This window comes from Hyla sarda, chromosome 2, assembly GCF_029499605.1.
Source record: "Hyla sarda isolate aHylSar1 chromosome 2, aHylSar1.hap1, whole genome shotgun sequence".
Taxonomy (NCBI): Eukaryota; Metazoa; Chordata; class Amphibia; order Anura; family Hylidae; genus Hyla; species Hyla sarda.
Genome location: NC_079190.1, coordinates 43,062,433 through 43,086,004, shown reverse-complemented (window position 1 = coordinate 43,086,004; position 23,572 = coordinate 43,062,433). Strand labels below are relative to the sequence as shown.

At 43.8% G+C, this 23,572-nt stretch overlaps 1 protein-coding gene across 1 annotated transcript in view; it reads right to left on the bottom strand.

Moving 5' to 3' along the window:
- Positions 1-20,655, bottom strand: part of CUL5 (cullin 5) — a 76,133-nt gene extending 55,478 nt beyond the window's left edge. Inside the window, exons 1-3 of the mRNA XM_056561643.1 lie at positions 20,511-20,655; positions 2,627-2,736; positions 500-599 (exon numbers count right to left, since the gene is read on the bottom strand). Of these exons, the coding sequence (XP_056417618.1) occupies positions 500-599; positions 2,627-2,736; positions 20,511-20,534 (234 nt within the window). The 5' untranslated portion in view covers positions 20,535-20,655. The remainder of the gene's footprint in view (positions 1-499; positions 600-2,626; positions 2,737-20,510) is intronic.
- Positions 20,656-23,572: the final 2,917 nt, after the last annotated feature.

Genomic DNA, 23,572 nt, shown 5'->3' with positions numbered 1-23,572 from the left:
CCCTCCATACCATCAGTAACTGGTAACCAGTGCTACAACTATGGATTATTAACGCTACGCATGAACTCAGAAACACGCGCACTAGGCAACAATCTATTTATCTGAACGGGCATCACCCATAGCAACCAGCCACACGGACAGCGTCAACACACACAATTGCTGCTGAGCTGCGTAAGGTACGGGACCAACACACCAGCAGTACATCTATAAGTATATACAGTAAGAATTATAGACCATTCATTAACAAACAACCACTTTTTTGTACGTTTAATTCAGCACAATCAAGCCTACAGTCTGACCTCCAGCATTACTCTGCACACCTGTTTCCTAGTAAAGTGTCAGTACTGAAACATCCCTCTGTCCTACAGAAACAGGTATTTCTTTTCCCTTTTCTCTCTCTGTATTAACCACACACCCTCTCCAGCAGCGCATACCACTAAAATATATATTTTGTATGATTTTAGAAATGACAATATGAAAAAATAGTAAAAGCACTCACTGCTTGAGCTTGCTTGATAAAATCTAAAATATCTTCCTTTAAAGCCTGGTGAATTTTCGCTGGACCTTTATCATCCCATAGGCATACTGCGTGCACATCCCTGTAACACAACATATGGAAAACATTCTCAACATTTTTTATTGTTTTTATATTTCAGATGCATTTGAAGTAATATAAACATGTTATCAGGGTACGGTCCCACGTAGCTCTTACATACGATCCCACATATTGCTTAGCGCAAAATCTGCTGCGTATTCTGCGATGAGCATACACACAGGGCGCGCCGGTGTAACAGTGACAAGCGGCCCCGCCTCCAAACCCCAGATGGCCCTGTGTGTATGCTCATTGGGTAATATGCAGAGTATTTCCCGCTGTGCAGCAGACTATGTGCAGTGTCAAATACGCCGTGTAAGCACCAGGTAGGACCTAACCCTAAAGGCGCATATAACCTATTAAGTATTTGGCTCTTGGCATATGCTAACTTGATCTACACACCAGTTTTTCCCCACCAGCGTGCCTCCAGCAGTTGCAAAACTACAAATCCCAGTATGCCTGGACAGCCAAAAGCTGGGTGTTGTAGTTTTTCAACTGCTGGAGTCACACTGGTGGGGAAACACTGCTCTACACAGTCACATGATATAACGTACAGAAAAAGAAAAAAAAAAGATTTTCAGGGACATTTCACAAGGACGGCATGCAGTGTTTAGTCTGGATACATGAGAGAGAAGGCATTTTTATATTAAAGAAAAAAAAATCCCATAAATCCTCTAGATATCAGAGATTGTTTTGAACAGAATAATAACATGACTGCCTGCAAGTAACAGAGATTAGGACATTCCATCCGAATCAGGATTATCTTGCCTAAGAAAATAGGTCCTTAGTAAAATCCTCAGGCTGGGTTTGCTTCATGTTTTTCCTCTTCAGTTTTATACACAGTAGGGGCCCATTCACACTACCAATTTTTCGGAGCAGAATTTCGCTAGAAAAATACAGTGCAGCAGCCTCACGTTGTTCTCAATGGGATTCTGCAGCACCGTTCACACTACGGAAATTCCATGGTGGATGTTCCACCATGGAAATTCCGGACTCCAGACCCATGATCATTCTTTCGAGGAATCCGCTCTGAAATGAACTGCTGTCTATTGAGAAGGCACATTTCAAAGCGGTCCTAGCGCCGGCTTGCTTTGCTGAAGCCCCCTTCAGATGGAATCTCTCTGGGCGGATAGTCTGTAGTGTGAATGAGCCCTTACTGTGTCCAAGCAAAACAAAGGGAATAGAATTGTATCCAATAAAAAACATAACCCTTACATGACAATGTACCTATTTCTATATACCATACTTATTGGTGTATAACACGCACCCTCACTTTCAAAAGTAAATTTGAGTAAAAAAATAAAAAAAAAATTAATAAAATTACATGGAAGCTCTGAACGTCCCCCTTTATCAGCCTCTGTACCACATAATTTCCCCCCCTCTGATCCCCTCCTGTGCCACACATCTTTCCCCTCACTGATTCCCCATGTACCACATCTTTCCCCCCCACCTCTCCCTCTGATCCATCGCTTGTTTTTTGTTTTTCTCAGGCTCCAGTGGTGTCTGGGGCTGCCTGCGTACTACCTAGTGACGTCCCTGACGCCGCACAGAGAACGTCACTCATCAGTGTGCAGTCAGCCCCAGACGCCACCGGAACCTGAGCCTACCGGACCAGCAGGCCAGGATAGGGAAGAAAGTGGTGGATCAGAGGAGGAGGTGGGGAGGAAAGACGTCCCGGCAGCCGTCGCTGGTAACTGATTTAAAGTTACTGCAGCGCCGGCTGCTTCTTCAAGATCTGCAGTCCGACTGGGCCATTTTAAAACAGTCACCAGCGGCAGCTACCGGGACCAGAGTAAGATTTATTGGCGTATAACAAAGGCTTTAGCTTAATATTTTAGTTTAAAAAGTGCGCGTTATAGGCCAATAAATACAGTAAAAAGGGGTTTCATATTTCAGCTTTTTCTCCCCCTATACTTTCTAATGTAGAAGAATGTAATCTATAAAATGTTCATTCTTGATTACCGTATATATTTTTTTTTGTGTTTTACCACTAAAGCATATAAGCATACAATATGGAGTAATAAGAACACTTACGAGAACAGATCAAACCACTGCTGCTTTGTGACAGACTCCTGGCGTAATAGCTTCAGAACTATAGGTCTCATGAAATCCCATTTGTCCTCAAACTGAAGGGAACCTTTATTCTGAAATAAATAAATGCAACATAATTCAATTACATTTGGTAATATTTGCTAGGATGCAGATCTTGTCTTTAAGGGGCTATTTGCACTGAGATTGCAGTATACGCTGTCTGAAGTCCTCTATACCTCCAAGTGATGATACTTTGTAGCCATGGAGTGCCAAACATCACCCATAAACTACCATGTTAAAAAAATGTATACAGTGCGGTAGGGCTGGGCGGTATGACCAAATGTGTGTATCGCGGTATTTTTGTAACTTTTGGCAGTTCCACGGTATATAACACACACATTATATTATAATATATATATATATATATATATATATATATATATATATATATATATATATATATATATACACACACACACACACAACACATATATAACAAGTCAGAGCACAAGTGACACTGCTGGGTCCGGACAGATCCCATTGACTTGAATGGGGACCGACAGGTGTCTGGTATTTTATAGGAAAATAAATCCATCCTTTTAACGGACTGACTGATGAAGCTCCCTTTAGTGGACATGGTGGAAAGGTGAATAAGCCTGTAAAAAGTACCTATCATTTTAAACAGACTTCTGACACATAGTGACAGGTCATAGGTTTGTACTAGTGAGGTTCCAAGTGCTGAGAGTGAGTGGTAAACAGTTACAATGGAAGTCTATGGGATTTCCAGTATATGGAATGACTGTAAGTCCAATAGATTTACATTGTAATTCTGTATACCATTATAACATGCAGAAAGGGGAGCAGTGTATGCAGCCTTGCACTTCTACCCCTTTATTGTAGCCGTCAGTGGGGGGTCTCAGTGCCCGGACCCCACAAACTTACAAACTTCTGACATGTCAGAAATTAGTTAAAATGATAGGTACACAAGGTCAGGAGAGCGACTAAACAGATTCACTCACATAATGATGTTCCCTCTGATCCCCCTCAGTGGCACAATCAGACCTTCACACACCTTATGGGTCCCTTGGATGTGCGGTTCTAGAAGGATGCTGGCCTGCTGAAAACTCTCCAGCTCCAGACAGAATTTGGTCTTCCCAGAGAGAGAATATATTATATTATATTATATTTATATATATATATATATATATATATATATATATATATATATATATATATATATATATATATATATTTATTATTATTATTATTATTATTTTTTTTTTTTTTTTTTTTTTTTTAAGTACCTGCAACTCAATGTACATGCACTCCCTCCTGGAACCCCAATCAGCATGTACACTGATGGGGTTTCTAAAGTTAGAGGGTCCTCAGGGTCTCGTGCCCATTCTTTACACACACCTTAGCCAGGCTAAAATTATCCATACGCCCTTACCTGCTGTACAATATTGGCAGTCTTTCATCCCTTAGGATGAGATCCTCTCCTCTCACACATCGGTCTCCCTAGCTGCCAATAAATTTATTTTATACATACAGTCAGGTCCATAAATATTGGGTTCAAACAAGAAGAAGGGATGATCCAGCGTGGGTCAATAGAAATCCAGACTTTATTAGAACTCACAGTAAAAGCAACCAGCAGATCAGACGCGTTTCAGGCGCATGCGCCCTTCGTCAGTGATGTCATCCATCTGCACAGGTGTCAGTTAAATACCGACCAGGTAGTGGGTGGAGAGTTAACCACCAATTAAACTACACTTGGACCGCTGACAACGGTGCAGAGGAGGATACTAATACAAAACATAGACAGAATGTTAGTAAAAGTACAAGAAGCTAAAAACAATACACTAATATGCAATTTTGCACAAATGGCTTGTACAACAGAGGAAAATAACATGGTGATAATAAAATGTACACCAGTTATAATCCGCTGTGAAAGTGGAACAAGCGTGTGTGTGACTGCGGCGCTAATAATGGAACAGCACTTCTCTCTTAAAATTCAAACCCTTCGGTGCACTAGTGCCCAAAGTGAATTGCCAGAATGCCTCACGTTCCAACAATTTTCGCCGCACACAACCACCACGGGGTCCTATGTGAACACGTTCTATAGCATAAATTTGAAAATAATTAATGTGGCCACCATGTACAGTTTTAAAATGTAAAAGAGAGAATTGCTGTTCCATTATTAGCGCCGCAGTCACACACACACGCTTGTTCCACTTTCACAGCGGATTATAACTGGTGTACATTTTATTATCACCATGTTATTTTCCTCTGTTGTACAAGCCATTTGTGCAAAATTGCATATTAGTGTATTGTTTTTAGCTTCTTGTACTTTTACTAACATTCTGTCTATGTTTTGTATTAGTATCCTCCTCTGCACCGTTGTCAGCGGTCCAAGTGTAGTTTAATTGGTGGTTAACTCTCCACCCACTACCTGGTCGGTATTTAACTGACACCTGTGCAGATGGATGACATCACTGACGAAGGGCGCATGCGCCTGAAACGCGTCTGATCTGCTGGTTGCTTTTACTGCTTTTACTGTGAGTTCTAATAAAGTCTGGATTTCTATTGACCCACGCTGGATCATCCCTTCTTCTTGTTTGAATCCATGTGCACCGGGCTGGGTGCGGATCCGTGTCGGGGGCGCATTGGTGGAGCGAGCTGGATTTTTCTGAACTATACTTGCCATAAATATTGGGACATCGACACAATTTTAACTTTTTTGGTTCTATACACCATCACAATGGATTTGAAATTAAACGAACAAGATGTGCTTTAACTGCAGACCGTCAGCTTTAATTTGAGGGCAATATAAACCCAAATCAGGTGAATGGTGTAGGAATTAGAACAGTTTGCATATGTGCCTCCCACTTGTTAAGGTATCAAAAGTAACGGGACATAATAATAATCATAAATCAAATTTTCACTTTTTAATACTTTGTTGCAAGTCCTTTGCAGTCAATTACAGCCTGAAGTCTGGAACGCATAGACATCAGCAGACGTTGCTGGGTTTCATCCCTGGTGATGCTCTGCCGCCTCTACGGCAACTGTCTTCAGTTCCTGCTTGTTCCTGGGGCATTTTCCCTTCAGTTTTGTCTTCAGCAAGTGAAATGCTCAATCGGATTCAGGTCAGGTGATTGACTTGGCCATTGCAAAACATTCCACTTTTTTCCCTTAATAAACCCTTTGGTTGCTTTTGCAGTTTTCTTTGGGTCATTGTCTGTCTGCACTGTGAAGTGAAGTCCAATGAGTTCTCAAACATTTTGCTGAATATGTGAAGATAATATTCCCCCGAAACACTTCAGAATTAATCCCGCTGCTTTTATCAGCAGTCACATTATAAATAAAACAAGAGAAGCAGTTCCATTGGCACCATACATCCCCACTATGCCATGACACTCCCACCACCATGCTGCACTGATGAGGTGTACGCTTAGGATCATGTTCCTTTCCTTCTCTATACTCTTCTCTTTCCATCACTCTGGTACAAGTTGATCTTGGTCTCCTCTGTCCATAGGATGTTGTTTCAGAACTGTGAAGGCTTTTTTAGATGTCGTTTGGCAAACTCTAATCTGGCCTTCCTGTTTTTGAGGCTCCCATAGACTTGCATTGAGGGGGCGGGGCGTGATGTCACATGGAGGCGGAGTCGTGACGTCACAATCTTCCGTCCCCGTGGTCGGGAGGAATTAGCCTGAGAGCCTCCAGCGCTTCTGGAAGCAGTTACAGGTGGGTGCTGCTTGCTATATTGCGGGGGTCGCCAGCAGCAGGACCCCAGAGATCTGACATCTTATCCTCTATCCTTTGGATAGGGGATAAGATGTCTAGGGGCAGAGTACCCCTTTAATATTTAATATTTCCCCTTGTGGCGAAAGACTATTTTTTGTAGTTTTATTTTTTTTTTTTAAATGTGAAAGGGGATGTGTTTTGAAGTATTGATTATTTTCTATGTTTAAAAACATTTTTAATACCTTTTTCCCTTGATAGAGGACTTAAAAGAGTACTCCATCGCTCAGCGCTGGGAACAAAATGTTCAGCGCTGAACGCTTAGAGCCGGCGCCAGGAGCTCATGATGTTATAGCCCGCCCCCTCATGACATCACACCCCCCCCTCAATGCCGTCACACCCCCTTGCATAGATTTGCATTGAGGGGGCGGGGCTATGACGTCACATGCTCCCGGCGTCTGCTCTAAGCGTTCGGGAACATTTTGTTCCAAACCCTGAGCAGCGGAGAACCCCTTTAACTATGTGATTGCTTGTACAATACAATGCAATATTAATGTATTACAATGAATGGATTAACGTTTCTTCTAATGGATTAGATGCCACAGTCATCATTAAAAGCAGCATCAAAGTGGTACAACAGCAACGATTGGCATTGTCTGCAATTCTAGCGTCTGCTAGTGGGTGTCAGCTGTAATACCCAGCCAGCAACCACTGTGTATGGAGTGGGCTCAGTGCCTATACCCATTCTAGATGTACTGCCTGACATTTTGGCTTTTATGTATGGGCGCACATTTTGTTATGAGGATACAATTCTGTTCTACTCATGTAAACACAGGATTACAGCAGCCAGTGTGGTCAAGCAGCCAGCTTACATATGGTTTTATTTCAAGTCAGTGTGGTTTCTAAATGACTTGTAATGTCTGCAGTTTTTTTCTTTTCCCAGATAAAACTGTGCAGACAATAACAATCATTTAGAAACAGTTATTTGGGCTGAAACCACATGTCTGCTTGGTTTTCTGCATCGCCCCCAGTACATATGTCCATACCCTAAAGACCTATTCACATTAGCAGAAGAGTTTAGCAGAACAGCCCCCACTTTGAGGGGTTTTGTTTTTACATAGTGAAAAAGTTGTCTTTATTCTGTAGGTCAATACGGAATGATACCCATGTTTAAATGCTTTTCCATTACTGTACTCCAGTATAAAAAAAAAAGTGTGATATCAAATGTGTGTGTGTATCCGAATCAGGTGAACGGTGTAGGAATTACAACAGTTTGCATAGGTGCCTCCCACTTGTTAATTGACCAAAAGTAATGGTACAATTGGTTTCTAAGCTGTTCCATGGCCAGGTGTGTGTTATTCCCTTTTTTACCCAATTACATTGAGCAGTTAAAAGGTCCACAGTTTATTTCAAGTGTGCTATTTGCATTTGGAATCTGTTGCTGTAAACTCTCAAGATGAGATCCAAAGAGCTGCCACTATCAGTGAAGCAAGCCATCATTAGGCTGAAAAACAAACAAACAAACCCATCAGAGAGATGGCCAAAACAACTGTTAGAAACATTCTTAAAAAGAAGGAACGCACCGGTGAGCTCAGCAACACCAAAAGACCCGGAAGACCAAGGAAAACAACTGTGGTGGATGAGAGAAGAATTCTATCCCTGGTGAAGAAAACCCCTTCACAACAGTTGGCCAGATCAAGAACACTCTCCAGGAGGTAGGTGTATGTGGGGGCAGGACTATTGGGTTAAGAGTTGTTTTTCTAACTTGATAAATGGGAAAAGGAGGGAGGGATGGGGGTTTAATTGTTCTTATCTCAGATTGAAAATTGCTATAAGCTGTGTTTCTCAGTCTGAGCCAAAACTTGTATGCGCTCGGGAAATTATCCGAACATAGTAACTAGGGGGGACATTTATCAATGTTTGCTTATGTATTCCATTTTTTAGTTATTTTTTTCTTACAATTTTTTTTTTTGCTTATGTGCGACTTATTTATTAACTGCTTTCAGCCTGTTGATACATTTCTTTCACTTAAGCAATTTTTATTTTTTTGCTTTGGTAGTGGCTTTTTCTGCTCCATGTCTGAGGTGGAGTAAATTTAGTAGGTTTTTCATGCGATGTGACTTTTTTGCGACTTTCGCACTTGATAAATCTCTGACCACTACAAGTCAAAAATCACTTTTTGCTTTGGTAAGCAAGATTTTTATTTTTTGCTTAGGACACTGAACATGCAAAAAGTCGCACAGGCGATTTTTTTGCAACAATTTTAAGCAAAAAAAAAAAAAACTACTAAATGCTTAGATAAATGTCCCCCTAGCTGACTACTCTCGGGCCATCAAAATAAATCGGACCAGTGCCTGTCCAAGCACAGACACGTCCACATATAATTGTGACATTTTCTGGACGTATCTATGCGCCAGAGGCACCAATCGTGGTGTGAACGAGCCCTTATTCTGCACACTAGGAAATCTTTACTGTAGATCAAAAACTAAATAAATCTTTCATCCAGCATCAGGAACCTTTTCAACACTTTTTATACCATGTCAAATCTGCTTAGAGCATGAAATGTCTGAAATAGAAACCAGACAGCAATGCAAGTAGCTTAGCAATGCGCTGCTATCCTCTTCTATAAATAAGTATAGCAGGCCACTCGCTTACAGACGGTATTAACTCACATGTGTGACCTATCTAACATTTGTATTATTTGGTCTTCTGGGATAGACACACAAGTTTCGTGTAGCAGCCATTTTTACTCAATAGGAATAGTGAAGGGATATTCGGCTAGAGTAAAGCCGGCCATACACTGTAGATAGCCAAATACCTAGTTTGCTGGTGCTGTCGAAAATAGCCTAAGGTCCTCTAAAGTGTATGGGGTACTCTCATTTCCGAAAGTTATCTCCTATGCATAGATGTTGAACCCCCACTAATCTGCTAGTTATTTCACATCCTATGGACAATATTAGAAAGCTCTATAGAGAAGGGAGCAAGCAGCTCAGAGAAGGCAAGGAAACTGAGTACAGACCGCTACCAAAAATATTTAGCAGCCAACAAATCTCCAAACCCCATTTTTTGGTGTAAATATACTGAAAATGTCGACAGTATGATTAAACAGCATATGAATTCCTGATGTTTCCAACAAGTATGAACATGCTGGAAAAAGTGGACATGGGTCAGAGTTTAGAAAAGCATAAATGGTTTGTTGGAACTACAGAAATTCAGTGAAGATTGAGCTAAACTTTCTACAGCAAAAGCAAGGCATTTTTTTTAATCACATTTATTTCCCTTTTCAAAAAACATTTTATGATCACAAAGGAAAGTAACATGTCCTGGTGGTTACTGTTCTGAGCTTCTGGTTCCTGGAACGACCACAGATTTTCTTGCCTGTGGCTGCATTGCACAGACACACAGACCACTAAGCAATAGACACCGTAAGGGTGCTTTCACACTACGATTGTAGTGTACGGTTGCTGGATCCGGTTGGCGAAAACTGGCCGCTCCCGTATCCCAGCTGGATCCAGCCTGAACCCCACTCATTTCAATTAGCCGACCGGAGTCAAACGCTGACTCCGGTTGTCTCATTTTTCCCCGAATACGGTTTTCTGACCGGACCTAGAACCGTGGTATGCCACGGTTTTAGGTAAGGTCAGAAAATTGTATATGGGGCAAAAATGAGACAACCGGAGTCAGCGTTTGACTCCGGTCGGCTAATTGAAATGAGTGGGGTTCAGGCTGGATCCAGCTGGGATACTGGAGCGGCCAGTTTTCGCCAACCGGATCCAGCAACCGTACACTACAATCGTAGTGTGAAAGCACCCTAACAGGAGGAATCTAATGATTCCTCCTAAAAATACTGAAAGTTAGAGATATCAGATACACATTTTTTTTTCTAGCTAAAGATACATTATATGAGAAAATTATGTGCACTAAATAAAAGTACAGGTTGGCCTACAAATAAATAACCCCTAATACAACTTTGTCAGTGGAGAAATTAAAAAGGTTTGGGTCTTAACCTCTTAAGGACGCAGGGCGTATCCATACGCCCGTGGGAATTCCGGTCCCCACCGCTAGCCGGTTGGGGACCGGAGCCGGATGCCTGCTGAAATCATTCAGCAGGCATCCCGGCATATCGCCCAGGGGGGTCATTATGCCCCCCCATGTCGGCGATCGCTGGACAATTCAGTCCAGCGATCTGCGGCGATTCCGGGTCAATCGGGTCTCCAGTGACCCGGTGACCCGGAATTACTGGCTGTTCTGGGCCGTCTCTGACGGCCCCGAACAGCCAGAGCCTGCAGGGGTGAGGTGGCACTGGTGCCACCTCACGATCGCCCTGATTCGTCGGCCAGATTACCGGCCGACCAATCAGGGCGCCTGCTGCGGGTGTCACTCCCGCACCCGCTCTGCCCCTCTTCCGGAGGGCGTGAGCGGGAAGACGACCCCGGGTGCTGGGGACCCCGATCCCCGGCGTCCATGTTGGGATCGGGGCCCCAGGAGCGACGACGGCGGCGAGGGACAGCCTGCGATGGAGCAGCAGCAGGAGGTGAGTTACAGCCTCCTGCTGTTGCTTAGCAACAGCTCCCAGCATGCAAAAAGGGCATGCTGGGAGCTGTAGTGATGCAACAGCAGGAGGCAGACCACCACAACTCCCAGCATTCCCTTATGGGCATGCTGGGACTTATGGTTTTGCAACAGCTGGAGGCACATTTTTTTCTATGGAAAAGTGTACCTTCAGCTGTTGTATAACTACAACTCCCAGCTTGCACAAACAGCTAAAGTGCATGCTGGGAGTTGTAGTGGTGCATCTGCTGGTTGCATAACTACAACTCCCAGCATGCCCGTTGGCTGTCGGTGACTGCTGAGAGTTGTAGTTTTGCAACAGCTGAAGGCACACTGGTTGTGAAACTTAGAGTTTTTTTTTTTTTACCTAACTCAGTGTTTCACGACCGCTGTGCCTCCAGCTGTTGCAAACTACAACTCCCAGCAATCACCTTACACCATGCACGTACATGCTGGGAGTTGTAGTTTTGCAACAGCTGGAGGCACACTGGTTTTGAAACACTGAGTAAGGTCACAAACTCCGTGATACATAACCAGTGTGCCTACAGCTGTTGCAAAACTAAAACTCTTAGCATGTACAGTCTGTCAGCGCATGCTGAGAGTTTGCTGTAGTTTTGCAACAGCTGGAGGTCCCCCCCCCTGTGAATGTACAGGGTACACTCACATGGGCGGAGGCTTACAGTAAGTATCGGGCTGCAAGTTTGAGCTGCAGCAAATTTTCTGCAACAGCTCAAACTGCCAGCGAGAAACTACTGTGAACCCCCGCCCGTGCGACTGTACCCTAAAAACACTACACTATACTAACACAAAAAATAAAATAAAAAGTAAAAAACACTGCATATACACATACCCCTACACAGCCCCCCTCCCCTACCCAATAAAAATGAAAAACGTCTGGTACGCCACGGTTTCCAAAACGGAGCCTCCAGCTGTTGCAAAACAACAACTCCCAGTATTGTCGGACAGCCGTTGACTGTCCAGGCATGCTGTGAGTTTTGCAACAGCTGGAGGCACCCTGTTTGGGAATCACTGGCGTAGAATACCCCTATGTCCACTAGGGATGTAAGAAAAAAATCGATTCTCGCGATAATCGCGATTTTTCATTTGCCGATACAGAATCGATTCAAAATATTTTTGAATCGATTCTTTTAGGGATGTGGAATTTTTAATAAAACGCACTTTATCTTACCTGCCAACGAGCCCGCGGAGCTCCGGTACAGTCCGGTACAGGTGTTCGGTCCCCGGGCTGTATTCTTCTTACTTCCTGTTAGTCCGGCACGTCACATGGAGCTTCAGCCTATCACCAGCGGAGGCGGGACATCGCTGCGGCTGGTGATAGGCTGAAGCTCCATGTGACGTGCCGGACTAACAGGAAGTAAGAAGAATACAGCCCGGGGACCGAACACCTGTACCGGAGCTCCGCGGGCTCGTTGGCAGGTAAGATAAAGTGCGTTTTATTTTATTTTGCAGCCCGGACGGGATAACATGAGAAAAGTGCACGCCGGAGTACTAGATCGCCGCTGTCAAAGCTGACAGCGGCGTCTATTGGGATCTATGAATGCTCCCAGGTGGGCGATATATCGCGATGTATCGTCACCTAGACGGTATCGCGATATATCGCGATATATCGAATCGCCACACTGGTATCGCGATTCGAATCGAATCGCCAAATTCTTGGCGATTCACACCCCTAATGTCCACCCCTATGCAATCCCTAATTTAGGCCTCAAATGCGCATGGCGCTCTCACTTTGGAGCCCTGTCGTATTTCAAGGTAACAGTTAAGGGTCACATATGGGGTATCGCCGTACTCGGGAGAAATTGGGCTTCAAATTTTGGGGGGTATTTTCTGCTTTTACCCTTTTTAAAAATGTAAAGTTTTTGGGGAAAAAAGCATTTTAGGTAAAAAATTTTTATTTTTTATTTTACATATGCAATAGTCGTGAAATGCCTGTGGGATATTAAGGTTCACTTTACCACTTGTTACGTTCCCCAAGGGGTCTAGTTTCCAAAATGGTATGCCATGTGTTTTTTTTTTGCTGTCCTGGCACCATAGGGGCTTCCTAAATGCGGCATGCCCCCAGAGCAAAATTTCCTTAAAAAAAAGCCAAATGTGACTCCTTCTCTTCTGAGACCTGTAGTGCGCCAGCAGAGCACTTTTCACCCCCATATGGGGTGTTTTCTGAATCGGGAGAAATAGCACAGCAGTCATCCCCGATGAGACCTGTTCCCTGCTGGATCTTGCCCTAAGGTCCGGGTAGAGTGAAGGCCGAGGTGCACAAGTGCCCTGGGAGTGGTGACCCCAGGGTGCCAGATTTCACTTGGGATTGGCAACCCCACTTGAATGAACGCATGTAGCACGCACTTTTTCTCTCACTCTTCTGGGCACTCACCCTTAGTATCCCGGCCTTCCGGCTACGATCGGGGAATTTTTATAGATCCGGTCGGATGTCCGGGCAGTATTACACACTGCGCACATCCACTTACTACTTTATTATTTTTGTCACTGTGTCCACTTTTTGTGTTCGTTTGTCCACAACGATTTGGTGCGGTGCGGTAGCCCTTCTGGGTGTCCCTCCTGCCGGTCTAGGGGAGGTGTGTGTGGCCATCAGGTTCCTCACATCCCTGCTCTACCCAGTGGCATCCTTGCTTCGGCAGGATGCCAAACCGGTTTTACTGGTTCCTTGGTGACAACCTGGTTAACGCCTAGTTGTCCACCGGGAACACCTTCGGTCCCTGAGTAGCTTCGGCGAAAGGGGACATTGTACCTGGAACCTTGCAGGTGCCTTTTGGCCCGGAGGCGAAGGGTTTGGTTTGTTGGGGGGCCTCTCTCCTTTTGGAGAAGGGCTTGCGATAGACTGCATCCTTGTGCACGTTTTTTTTTGTGTGAACACTTGCACTTTTTACTTGCATTTGGGTGATTTGAGAGCACGTACCTCGTCTTTCAATAAAAAAAAAAAAATTTCCCCATAGAAATGCTCCGTTGTGAACTGTTTCCTCCGGGTCTCGCCATGAGGCTGAGAGGGTCTAGGGCCGAGCTACTTTAGTGCTATCATTAGCAGCCGGGACCGACGCGGTGTGATGAGGGGTCACGGAGTAAAATTCTCAACCTTTATATGTTTTTAATGTGATTGGAAATATGGCATATGGCCAGTAGGTGGCTCTGTTTTGTTTCCTGCACAAGTCAAAGGTCTCCCCCCCCCCCCCCCCCCCGGACCTGCAGGATGTTAGGAGTAGTTAGTGAATATAATCATAGTTAGTTTAGAAAATATGGTCTGATGACAGGTACTCTTTAACTGATGCCAGAAAGTTAAAACAGATTTGTAAATTACTTCTATAAAAATAAAATCAATCCTTCCAGTGCTCATCCGCTGCGGTATACTACAGAGGAAGTTATGTAGTTCTTTTTAGTCTGACCACAGTGCTCTCTGTTGAAACTTCTGTCCATTTTAGGAACTGTCCAGAGCAGGAGAGGTTTGCTATGGGGATTTGCTCCTACTCTGGACAGTTCCTAATATGGACAGAGGTGTCAGCCGAGAGCACTGTGGTCAGACAGAAAGTCATGGTGTGAACCTAGACTAAGGGTGCATGCACACCATGTTTTTGCTATACAGTTCCCGTATACAGTTTCAAGTTAAAAAAAACGTTTGGAACTGTATAGAAAACTGTATGCATTGACTTAACATTGTAAACCGTATGTCAAACGCATCATCCGGTTAAGTCCGTTTTGCGTCTTATATGGTTTCGTCTGGTTTTTACCCGTACCCAAAACCGTAGTCTACCACGTTTTTTGGTCTGGGTAAAAAACTGTAAAACCATATACGTTTTTTTTAACCCCTTAAGGACTCAGGGTTTTTCAGTTTTTGAACTTTCGTTTTTTTCCTCCTTACCTTTTAAAAATCATAACCCTTTCAATTTTCCACCTAAAAATCCATATTATGGCTTATTTTTTGCATCACCAATTCTACTTTGCAGTGACATCAGTCATTTTCCCCAAAAATTCACGGTGAAACGGAAAAAAAAAATCATTGTGCGACAAAATCGAAGAAAAAAACGCCATTTGGTAACTTTTCGGGGCTTCCGTTTCTACGCAGTGCATATTTCGGTAAAAACGACACCTTATCATTATTCTGTAGGTCCATTTGGTTAAAATGATACCCTACTTATATAGGTTGGATATTGTCGGACTTCTGGAAAAAATCATAACTACATGCAGGAAAATGTATACGTTTAAAAATGTAATTTTCTGACCCCCTATAACTTTTTTATTTTTCCACGTACAGGGCGGTATGAGGACTCATTTTTTGCGACGTGATCTGAAGTTTTTTTCGGTATGATTTTTGTTTTGATTGGACTTTTTGATCACTTTTTATTCATTTTTTAATGGTATAAAAAGTGACCAAAAATCAGCTTTTTTGGAATTTTTTTGCGCGTATGCCATTGACCGTGCAGTTTAATTAATGATATATTTTTATAGTTCGGACATTTATGCACGCAGCAATACCACATGTTTATTTTATTTTTTATTTACACTTTTATTTTTTTTTATAGGAAAAGGGGGGTGATTCAAACTTTTTTTTAGGGAAGGGGTTAAATGACCTTTACTAACACTTTTTTTTTTTTTACTTTTTTTTTTTGCAGTGTTATAGGTCATAGGGACCTATAACACTGCACACACTGATCTCTCATCCTGATCACAGGCGTGTATTAACACGCCGGTGATTAGTGTTATCGGCGCTTGACTGCTCCTGCCTGGATCTCAGGCACGGAGCAGTCATTCGTCGATCGGACACCGAGGAGGCAGGTAAGGGCCCTCCCGGTGTCCTGTCAGCTGTTCGGGACGCCCCGATTTCACCGCGGCAGTCCCGAACAGCCTGACTGACTAGCCGGGATAGTTTCACTTTAGAATTGGCGCTTCTAAAAAGGGTTAATACCGCACATTGCCACGATCGGCGATGTGTGGTATTAGCCGCGGGTCCCGGCCGTTTATGAGCGCCGGGACCGACGCGATGTGATGCGGGGTCGCAGCGCGACCCCGCTTCATATCGCGGGAGCCGGTGCAGGACTTAAATATACGTCCTGTGTCGTTAACGGGTTAAACATGGGAGTCAATGGGAACCATACAGAACTGTATGTGCTTACGGTTCCATCCGGTTTTCACCATACGGTTTTTGACTTTGCACATTTTTATTTCTTGGAATTTCAAACAAGTGAAACTTTATTCAAAATGGAGTGAAAGGTTAAAAACGTATACTTTTTTTCTTAAAAAACTGATGCAACCGGACATCATTCTTCAAACCGTATACGGGTTATAATTTGTACACACGTTTTGATACAGTTTAGTCCGGTTTTGAGGAATCCGTTTTTCATCAAAAACCTGATACGGGAACTGTACTGCAAAAACATGGTGTGCATGCAGCCTAACTCTCAGGCTCCAAGATTGCCTGGGAAGTTTGTATGTATCCTGTCACGCGAACAAAGGGGTACTCCAATATATAAAAACATATCCCCCTATCCATAGCACCATCCCGCCCCCCCCCCCCCCAAGCATTCAACCCAATCGATGGCCGATACGGGACCCTTTCTCAGCCGGTGATTGGCTGAGGAGGCCTTCACTTCTGTTCAGCAACAGCACGCTTGAAAAAAGAAGCAGGGTTTATGGTCAAGGCAGTCTAAACCCCGCCCCCCCCCTCCCCCTCCCGTGACTGGACACTTAGCCTCTATTTTGTGAATAGGGGGATACGTTTTTAGAAAGTGGAGTACCCTTTTAATGCTTTTAAGGGGTACTCCGGTGGAAAAACATTTTTTTTAAATGAACTGGTGCCAAAAAGTTAAACCGATTTTTAAATTACTTCTATTAAAAAATCTTTATCCTTCCAGTACTTATTAGCAGCTGAATGCTACAGAGGAAATTTTTAACTTTTTTACTTTCTTTTTTTGTCTTGTCCACGTTGCTCTCTGCTGACACCTCTGTCCGAGTCAGGAACTGTCCAGAGTAGCATAGGTTTGCTATGAGGATTTTTTCCCCTGGTCTGGACAGTTACTGAAACAGGCATCAGGTGTCAGCAGAGAGCACTGTGGACAAGACAAAAAAGAAATTGAAAAAGCAAAGAATTTCCTCTGTAGCATACAGCTGCTAATAAATACTGGAAGGATTAAGATTTTTTAATAGAAGTAATTTACAAATCTGTTTAACTTTCTGGCACCAGTTGATAAAAAACAAAAACGTTTTCCACCGAAGTACCCCTTTTACTCCTTAATGACGCAGGACGTATATTTATGTCCTGCGTCGGCTCCCGCCATATAACACAGGGGCGGTGATATCGGGTCGATCCCGGCGGCCCTCAACGGCCGGGACCCTCGGCTTACTACATGCCAGTGATCAGTGTCTGCAGTGTTATAGCCCCCTATTGGTGCTATAACGCTGCAAAAAAAATTAAAAAAAAAGTGAAAAAGAATTAAAAAAAAAGTGAATAAAGATCAGTTTACCCCTTCCCTAATAAAAGTTTGAATCACCCCCCTTTTCCCATTAAAAAAAAAAAAAAAAAAAAAAAAAACTGTAAATAAAAACATATGAGGTATCGCCACGTGCGGAAATGTCTGAATTATAAAAATATATCGTTAATTAAATCGAACGGTCAATGGCGTACATGTAAAAAATTTCTAAAGTCCAAAATAGTGCATTTTTGGTCACTTTTCATACCATTAAAAAATGAATGAAAAGCGATCGAAAAGTCAGATCAAAACAAAAATGGTACCGATAAAAACTTCAGATCACGGCGCAAAAAATGAGCCACCCCGTACGTGGAATAATAAAAAAGTTATAGGGGTCAGAAGAGGACATTTTTTAAACGTATACATTTTCCTGCATGTAGTTATGATTTTTTCCCGAAGTACGACAAAATCAAACCTATATAAGTAGGGTATCATTTTAACCCTATGGACCTACAGAATAATGATAAGGTGTCATTTTTACCGAAAAATGTACTGCGTAGAAACGGAAGCCCCCAAAAGTTACAAAATTGTGGTTTTTTTTATTCAATTTTGTCGCACAATGATTTTATTTCCCGTTTGGCCGTGGATTTTTGGGTAAACTGCAAAGTAGAATTGGTGGTGCAAAAAATAAGCCAAAGGGTTATAATTTTTGAAAAGGTAACGAGAAAAAAACATGAATGCAAAAACTGAAAAACGCTGAGTCCGTAACCCCTTAAGGACTCAGGGTATTTCAGTTTTTGCACTTTCGTTTTTTCCTCCTTATCTTTTAAAAATCATAACCCTTTCAATTTTCCACCTAAAAATCCATATTATGGCTTATTTTTTGCATCACCAATTCTACTTTGCAGTGACCTTTAATTTAGCTCACTAGTCTGAATTCCTGTCAAAGGGAGGGGGCGTGGCCTCACTGTGCAGGTCTCCGCCCCCTCCCTCAGTATGCTGTCTGCTCACATCTCCCCTAGCATTAGCAAAACTACAACTCCCAGCTTGTCCTCACTGACAGTAGCGGGACACAAGCTGACAGTGGGAGGATTTTTCCCTGCGCTCACAGCTGTCAATCAAGGAAGTGTGTCCATGACATAGGCAATGACGCATGGACACAGCAGGACTAGTATGTGTCCAAGCAGGCAGGGGGGGAGGTAGTTTGACTGGCTTTTTCAGTATGAAATACTGAAAATTTTCTAACGAAAGTGATTGCAAAACCTATTGGTTATACATGCTTTACAACATATCACAAGTTTTTGTATCTGACAGTGCCCATTTAAGGGGTACTCCGGTGAAAACCTTTTTTCTTTTAAATCAACTGGTGCCAGAAAGTTAAACAGATTTGTAAATTACTACTATTAAAAAAAATCTTAATCCTTCCTGTACTTATTAGCTGCTGAATACTACAGTGGAAATTCTTTTCCATTTGAAACAGAGCTCTCTGCTGACATCATGAGTACAGTGCTCTCTGCTGACATCTCTGTCCATTTTAACAACTGCCCAGAGTAAAAGGAAATCCCCATAGCAAACATATGCTGTTCTGGACAGTTCCTAAAATTGACAGAGATGTCAGCAGAGAGCACTGTGCTCATGATGTCAACAGAGAGCTCTGTGTTTCAAAAAGAAAATAATTTCCGCTGTAGTATTCAGCAGCTAAAAAGTACTCGAAGGATTACGATTTTTTAATAGAAGTAATTTACAAATCTGTTTAACTTTCTGGCACCAGGTGATTTAAAAAAAAAAAGTTTTTCACCGGAGTACCCCTTTAAGGGGTTATTATTCACAGTAGAAAAAAATAAATAAAAAAAATGCATTTCGAGTCTATACCAGACTCTTCATCAGGTACTGCACAGGGGGAAGGGATTTCGAGGCGCGCTTCTACAATGAAGCCTGACAGGAGGAGATACAGTGACCCCCTGACCTACGATGGCCCCGACATACGATAATTTCAACATGCGATGGCCTCTCAGAGGCAGCATCAACATACAATGCTTTTTTATGTCGGGGCGCAGCGCAGACTGCTTCAGCTGCCACCGGATAGCCGTTTACGGTGCCCCGTGAGCTCCGGTGATGGTCACTTACCTGTCCTTGGGTTCCGGCGCGTCCTCTTCGGGATCCTCTGCATCGTCGGCGCTCTCCATCGACTTCATCATGTCGCTGCGCACGCCGTCCCATCATCCAATAGGAGCGGCGTGCGTAGCGACGTGATGGCGGCGACGTGAGAGCGCGGATGCCGGGGAAGCAGAGGCCTTGCCGGAGCGTCGGGGACACCCTAGGGATGCGACGACAGCGATGGACGGCGGTGACGAGCGATGACGGTCCGGAGTGGCGGGGACAGATGAGTACAACTTTCTCTTACAGTGGTCTACAACCTGCGGACCTCCAGATGTTGCAAAACTACAACAGCTGTCTGGGCATGCTGGGTGTTGTAGTTTTGCAACATCTGGAGGTCCGCAGGTTGTAGACCACTGTCCTATACTTTACATTGCACAGATCCCTTAACATACGATGGTTTCAACAAACGATGGTCCGTTTGGAACGGATTACCATCGTATGTTGAGGGACCACTGTACCGGGAAACGTAACTGGAAGACACGCTGCAAAACTACAACTCCCAGCATGCTGGGAGTTGTAGTTTTCCAACAGCTGGGAGGTCCACAGTTTGGAGACCAATGCCGCCACCCCAATTCGTTGCACATCCGGGGGTCCAGAGGTAAGACCCCTATTGATTATATAAAGATGATGTATCCTAGCAACATACTATCACTTTAAGAAACGTGAATAGTCCTGACTGGAGTATCATTGGTGGTGTCATGGCTGACACTATATACCCGGCAGCCATGACTACGAGCAGTGACAGGCGGGGGGGGGGGGGGGAGGTGATGTCATGCTGGGCTGCAGAGCTCACACACACACGGTGTCAGGTAGCTGTGTGCTCGGCTCAGGCCGGTGTTCCTGTCAGTGACAGCAGCCGGAGACGGACGTGACAGCGCAGGGAACAAACGCAGCTCTCCCACCCCCACGTCCCCACAGGCTCCATTCACACTGCAAGAAACGTGTCCACACCCCGGACACGGGAGAGCGGCGCGGCACATCAAGAAAGGGGAGGGCTCCCTTACCTTTAACAGATGAGACGTCGCCATGTTCCCTGAACTTGTCCTCCCGCCGGATCCCGCGAGATCTCCCTCCGCTCGACGTCACATCCCGCGGGATCTACAGGAGGGCTTCGGGGTTCGGTCACGTGACTTCCGCGTAAAGGCTTCGAGCTGTCAGTCACGACCACTCGCCTCCCACCCATTGGTCCGGGCGTGGCCTTTAGGGGTGGGGACAGAGCTTATAAATACAGACCAACCGGCGAGTGCGCGTCATTGCAAATGGTGGCGGGCTGATGTGTGCTACGCTGGTTTTTGGTGGCGTTAGGCCTTATATTGGGCTTTATTTACCGAATTTAGGGAAAAATATGTGTATACTAAAGAATGTTCTCATGCTGGGGGGCAGCTGCTGAGGTGTTAATATAACGGGAGGCCTCCATTATACCGTACGAAGATGGAGGAGCTTTTTAGGCTTATGGAGATTTCCTGTCAGGGTGCTAAGTCGCGGTTCACGCTGCGTATTTTGACACCGTTTGACCGTCTCGTTAAAGTGTGTTCAACTTTGCTATACGCCGAAACGCAGTCAAAAACTGTGTACGCTACGATCCATTTTTTATTTTTTTTATTAATAAAATGTATACACTAAACAGATAGCGATAGATTTGACCGCACCCTGAGAAATATCAGTGGCTGCTAAGTTTGCAAAGGGTTAAAAAAAAAGCAATAGGCAGCCATTTTATCAGTTGCAAGGGGTGGTGCTCAGCTATTGCACCTCTGGCCTCACCAGCAGTTAAGTCAAATCCAAAGCTCCGGAACGAATCAAAAGTATTACTAAGTTACCTCATGCAGTTACACGGACGGAAAAAGGTTGAATTTATCAATAACTTTTCGCCATTGTAAAACATAAAAAAATCGTATCAGGGCCCATACCAAATTTGTGCAAAAAATTTCCATACTTTAAACATTTTCTGATATTTTATCTGCACCACTGGATTAATACTGCTACTCCAAACTACTGTAAAAGCTTTGAATAGATTGCGGGGTCTCTGAAGTAAAAATGGCGCTAAATGTAACGCAGATCAGTGTCTGCATAGCAGATGTTAAAATTTTTTGACTGAAAACAATTCACCGTGCAGCAAATATATTAGGAGTGCTAGTTTTTATAAATTCAGTGCAAATTACTCTCAAAGGGAAGGTGTCAACAGAAAATAATTTATTTAAATCAGATTTATGTGGTAACTAGAAATGAGCGAACTTTTCAAAAATTTGATTCGGCCGATTTGCCGAATTTTCCGAAAAAGTTTTTCGATCCAAATTTTTTCGCGGCGAATCTATATTAAAAAAGGCTATTTCTAGCCTACATACAGCCTCTATAGGCGTATAGAACACTTTGCTGTGTTCTAAAACGCATATGGAGTGTGCTGGGGTGGTGAAATAATACTGTTATTCAGAATAACATGCAGATTACCGGCATCACTTTTAGAATCACTGCCGCACAGTAGCACAATGACAGAGCCTGGTGGTGGCAACAGTGTCAGGAGACCATATAGTGACTGAATGACAGCGTGGAGGTGTTGGCAGCATGAGGAGATCATATAGTGGCTGATTGGCACAACGTGGAGGTGTTGGCAGCATGAGGAGATCATATAGTGGCTGATTGGCACAACGTGGAGGTGTTGGCAGCATGAGGAAACCATATAGTGGCTGAATGACACAGCGTGGAGGTGTTGGCAGCATGAGGAGACCATATAGTGGCTGAAGGACACAGCGTGGAGGTGTTGGCAGCATGAGGAGACCATATAGTGGATGAATGGCACAGCCTGGAGTTGCCAGCAGCATGAGTAGGCACTAGGCCTTCACAATCCCTAAAATTAAAAGATGAATTAAGAAATTTAAACCGAAGATTTTGGATAGCGGGTGCTACCTATGATAACATTTTTATTACCCAGGCCCTGCATCGGCATCAGTAAACCATATATTGCCTGAATAACACAGGTTGGAGTTGGCTGATGCATGAGTACATACCAGGGCTTCACCATCCCTAAGACAAAACACAACAATCTTAGAAATTTTTGAAGAAGGTTTTGGATAGCGGGTGCTACCTATGAGAAAATTTGAAATTCCCAGGGCCTGCAGCAGCATCAGTAAACCATATATTGCCTGACTGACACAGCCTGGAGTTGGCTGATGCATGAGTACACAGCAGGGCTTCACAATCTCCCCCCCCCCCCCCAAAAAAAACAAAACACTACAATTTTAGACATTTTGGAAAAAGATTTTGGATAGCGGATGCTACCTATGAGAACATTTGAAATTCCCAGAGCCAGGCCCAGCAGCGGCATCAGTAAACCATATATTGCCTGAATGACACAGCCTGGAGTTGGCTGATGCACGAGTACACAGCAGGGCTTTACAATCCCCCCCCCCCAAAAAACACAATTTTAGAAATTTTTTTAAAAGATTTTGGATAGCGGGTGCTACCTATGAGAAAATTTGAAATTCCCAGGCCCAGCAGCACCATCATTTTTTTTTATTTTAAATTTAAAACAAACTTTGAGTGTCCCGGACCCCAGCGTGTGGGTACGAAGGACCAAATCCAACAAGCCCCCACAGGGCTCATGTGGCCGTGAGATGTAGGCGCAACGTCTCCATTGCCCTGACCGGCCATTGTTTCCAAGACTTTTCGCCAAGGCAAACCATGTGAAGAACAGCGTGACACCGGCGTGCCCTTTACACATGGTATGCTGAAGGGCCACTGAGACTTGTCCGGGCAGTGGAGGCTTAAGACACAGTTGAGGATGTGGAGGCGGAGTAGCACACTGTCACAGGACCAACGGGCTGACAGAGTGTAACAGGAAGCAGCATTGAGTACACACCAGTGCTTCACAATCCCAATGAAAAAACAACAATTTTTTTTAATTTTTGAAGAAGATTTAGGACAGCGGGTGCTACCTATATATTGCCTGAATGACACAGCCTGGAGTTGGCTGATGCATGAGTACACACCAGGGCTTCACAATCCCACCAAAAAAACACAACAATAGTAGAAATTTATGAAGAAGACTTTTGGATAGCGGGTGCTACCTATG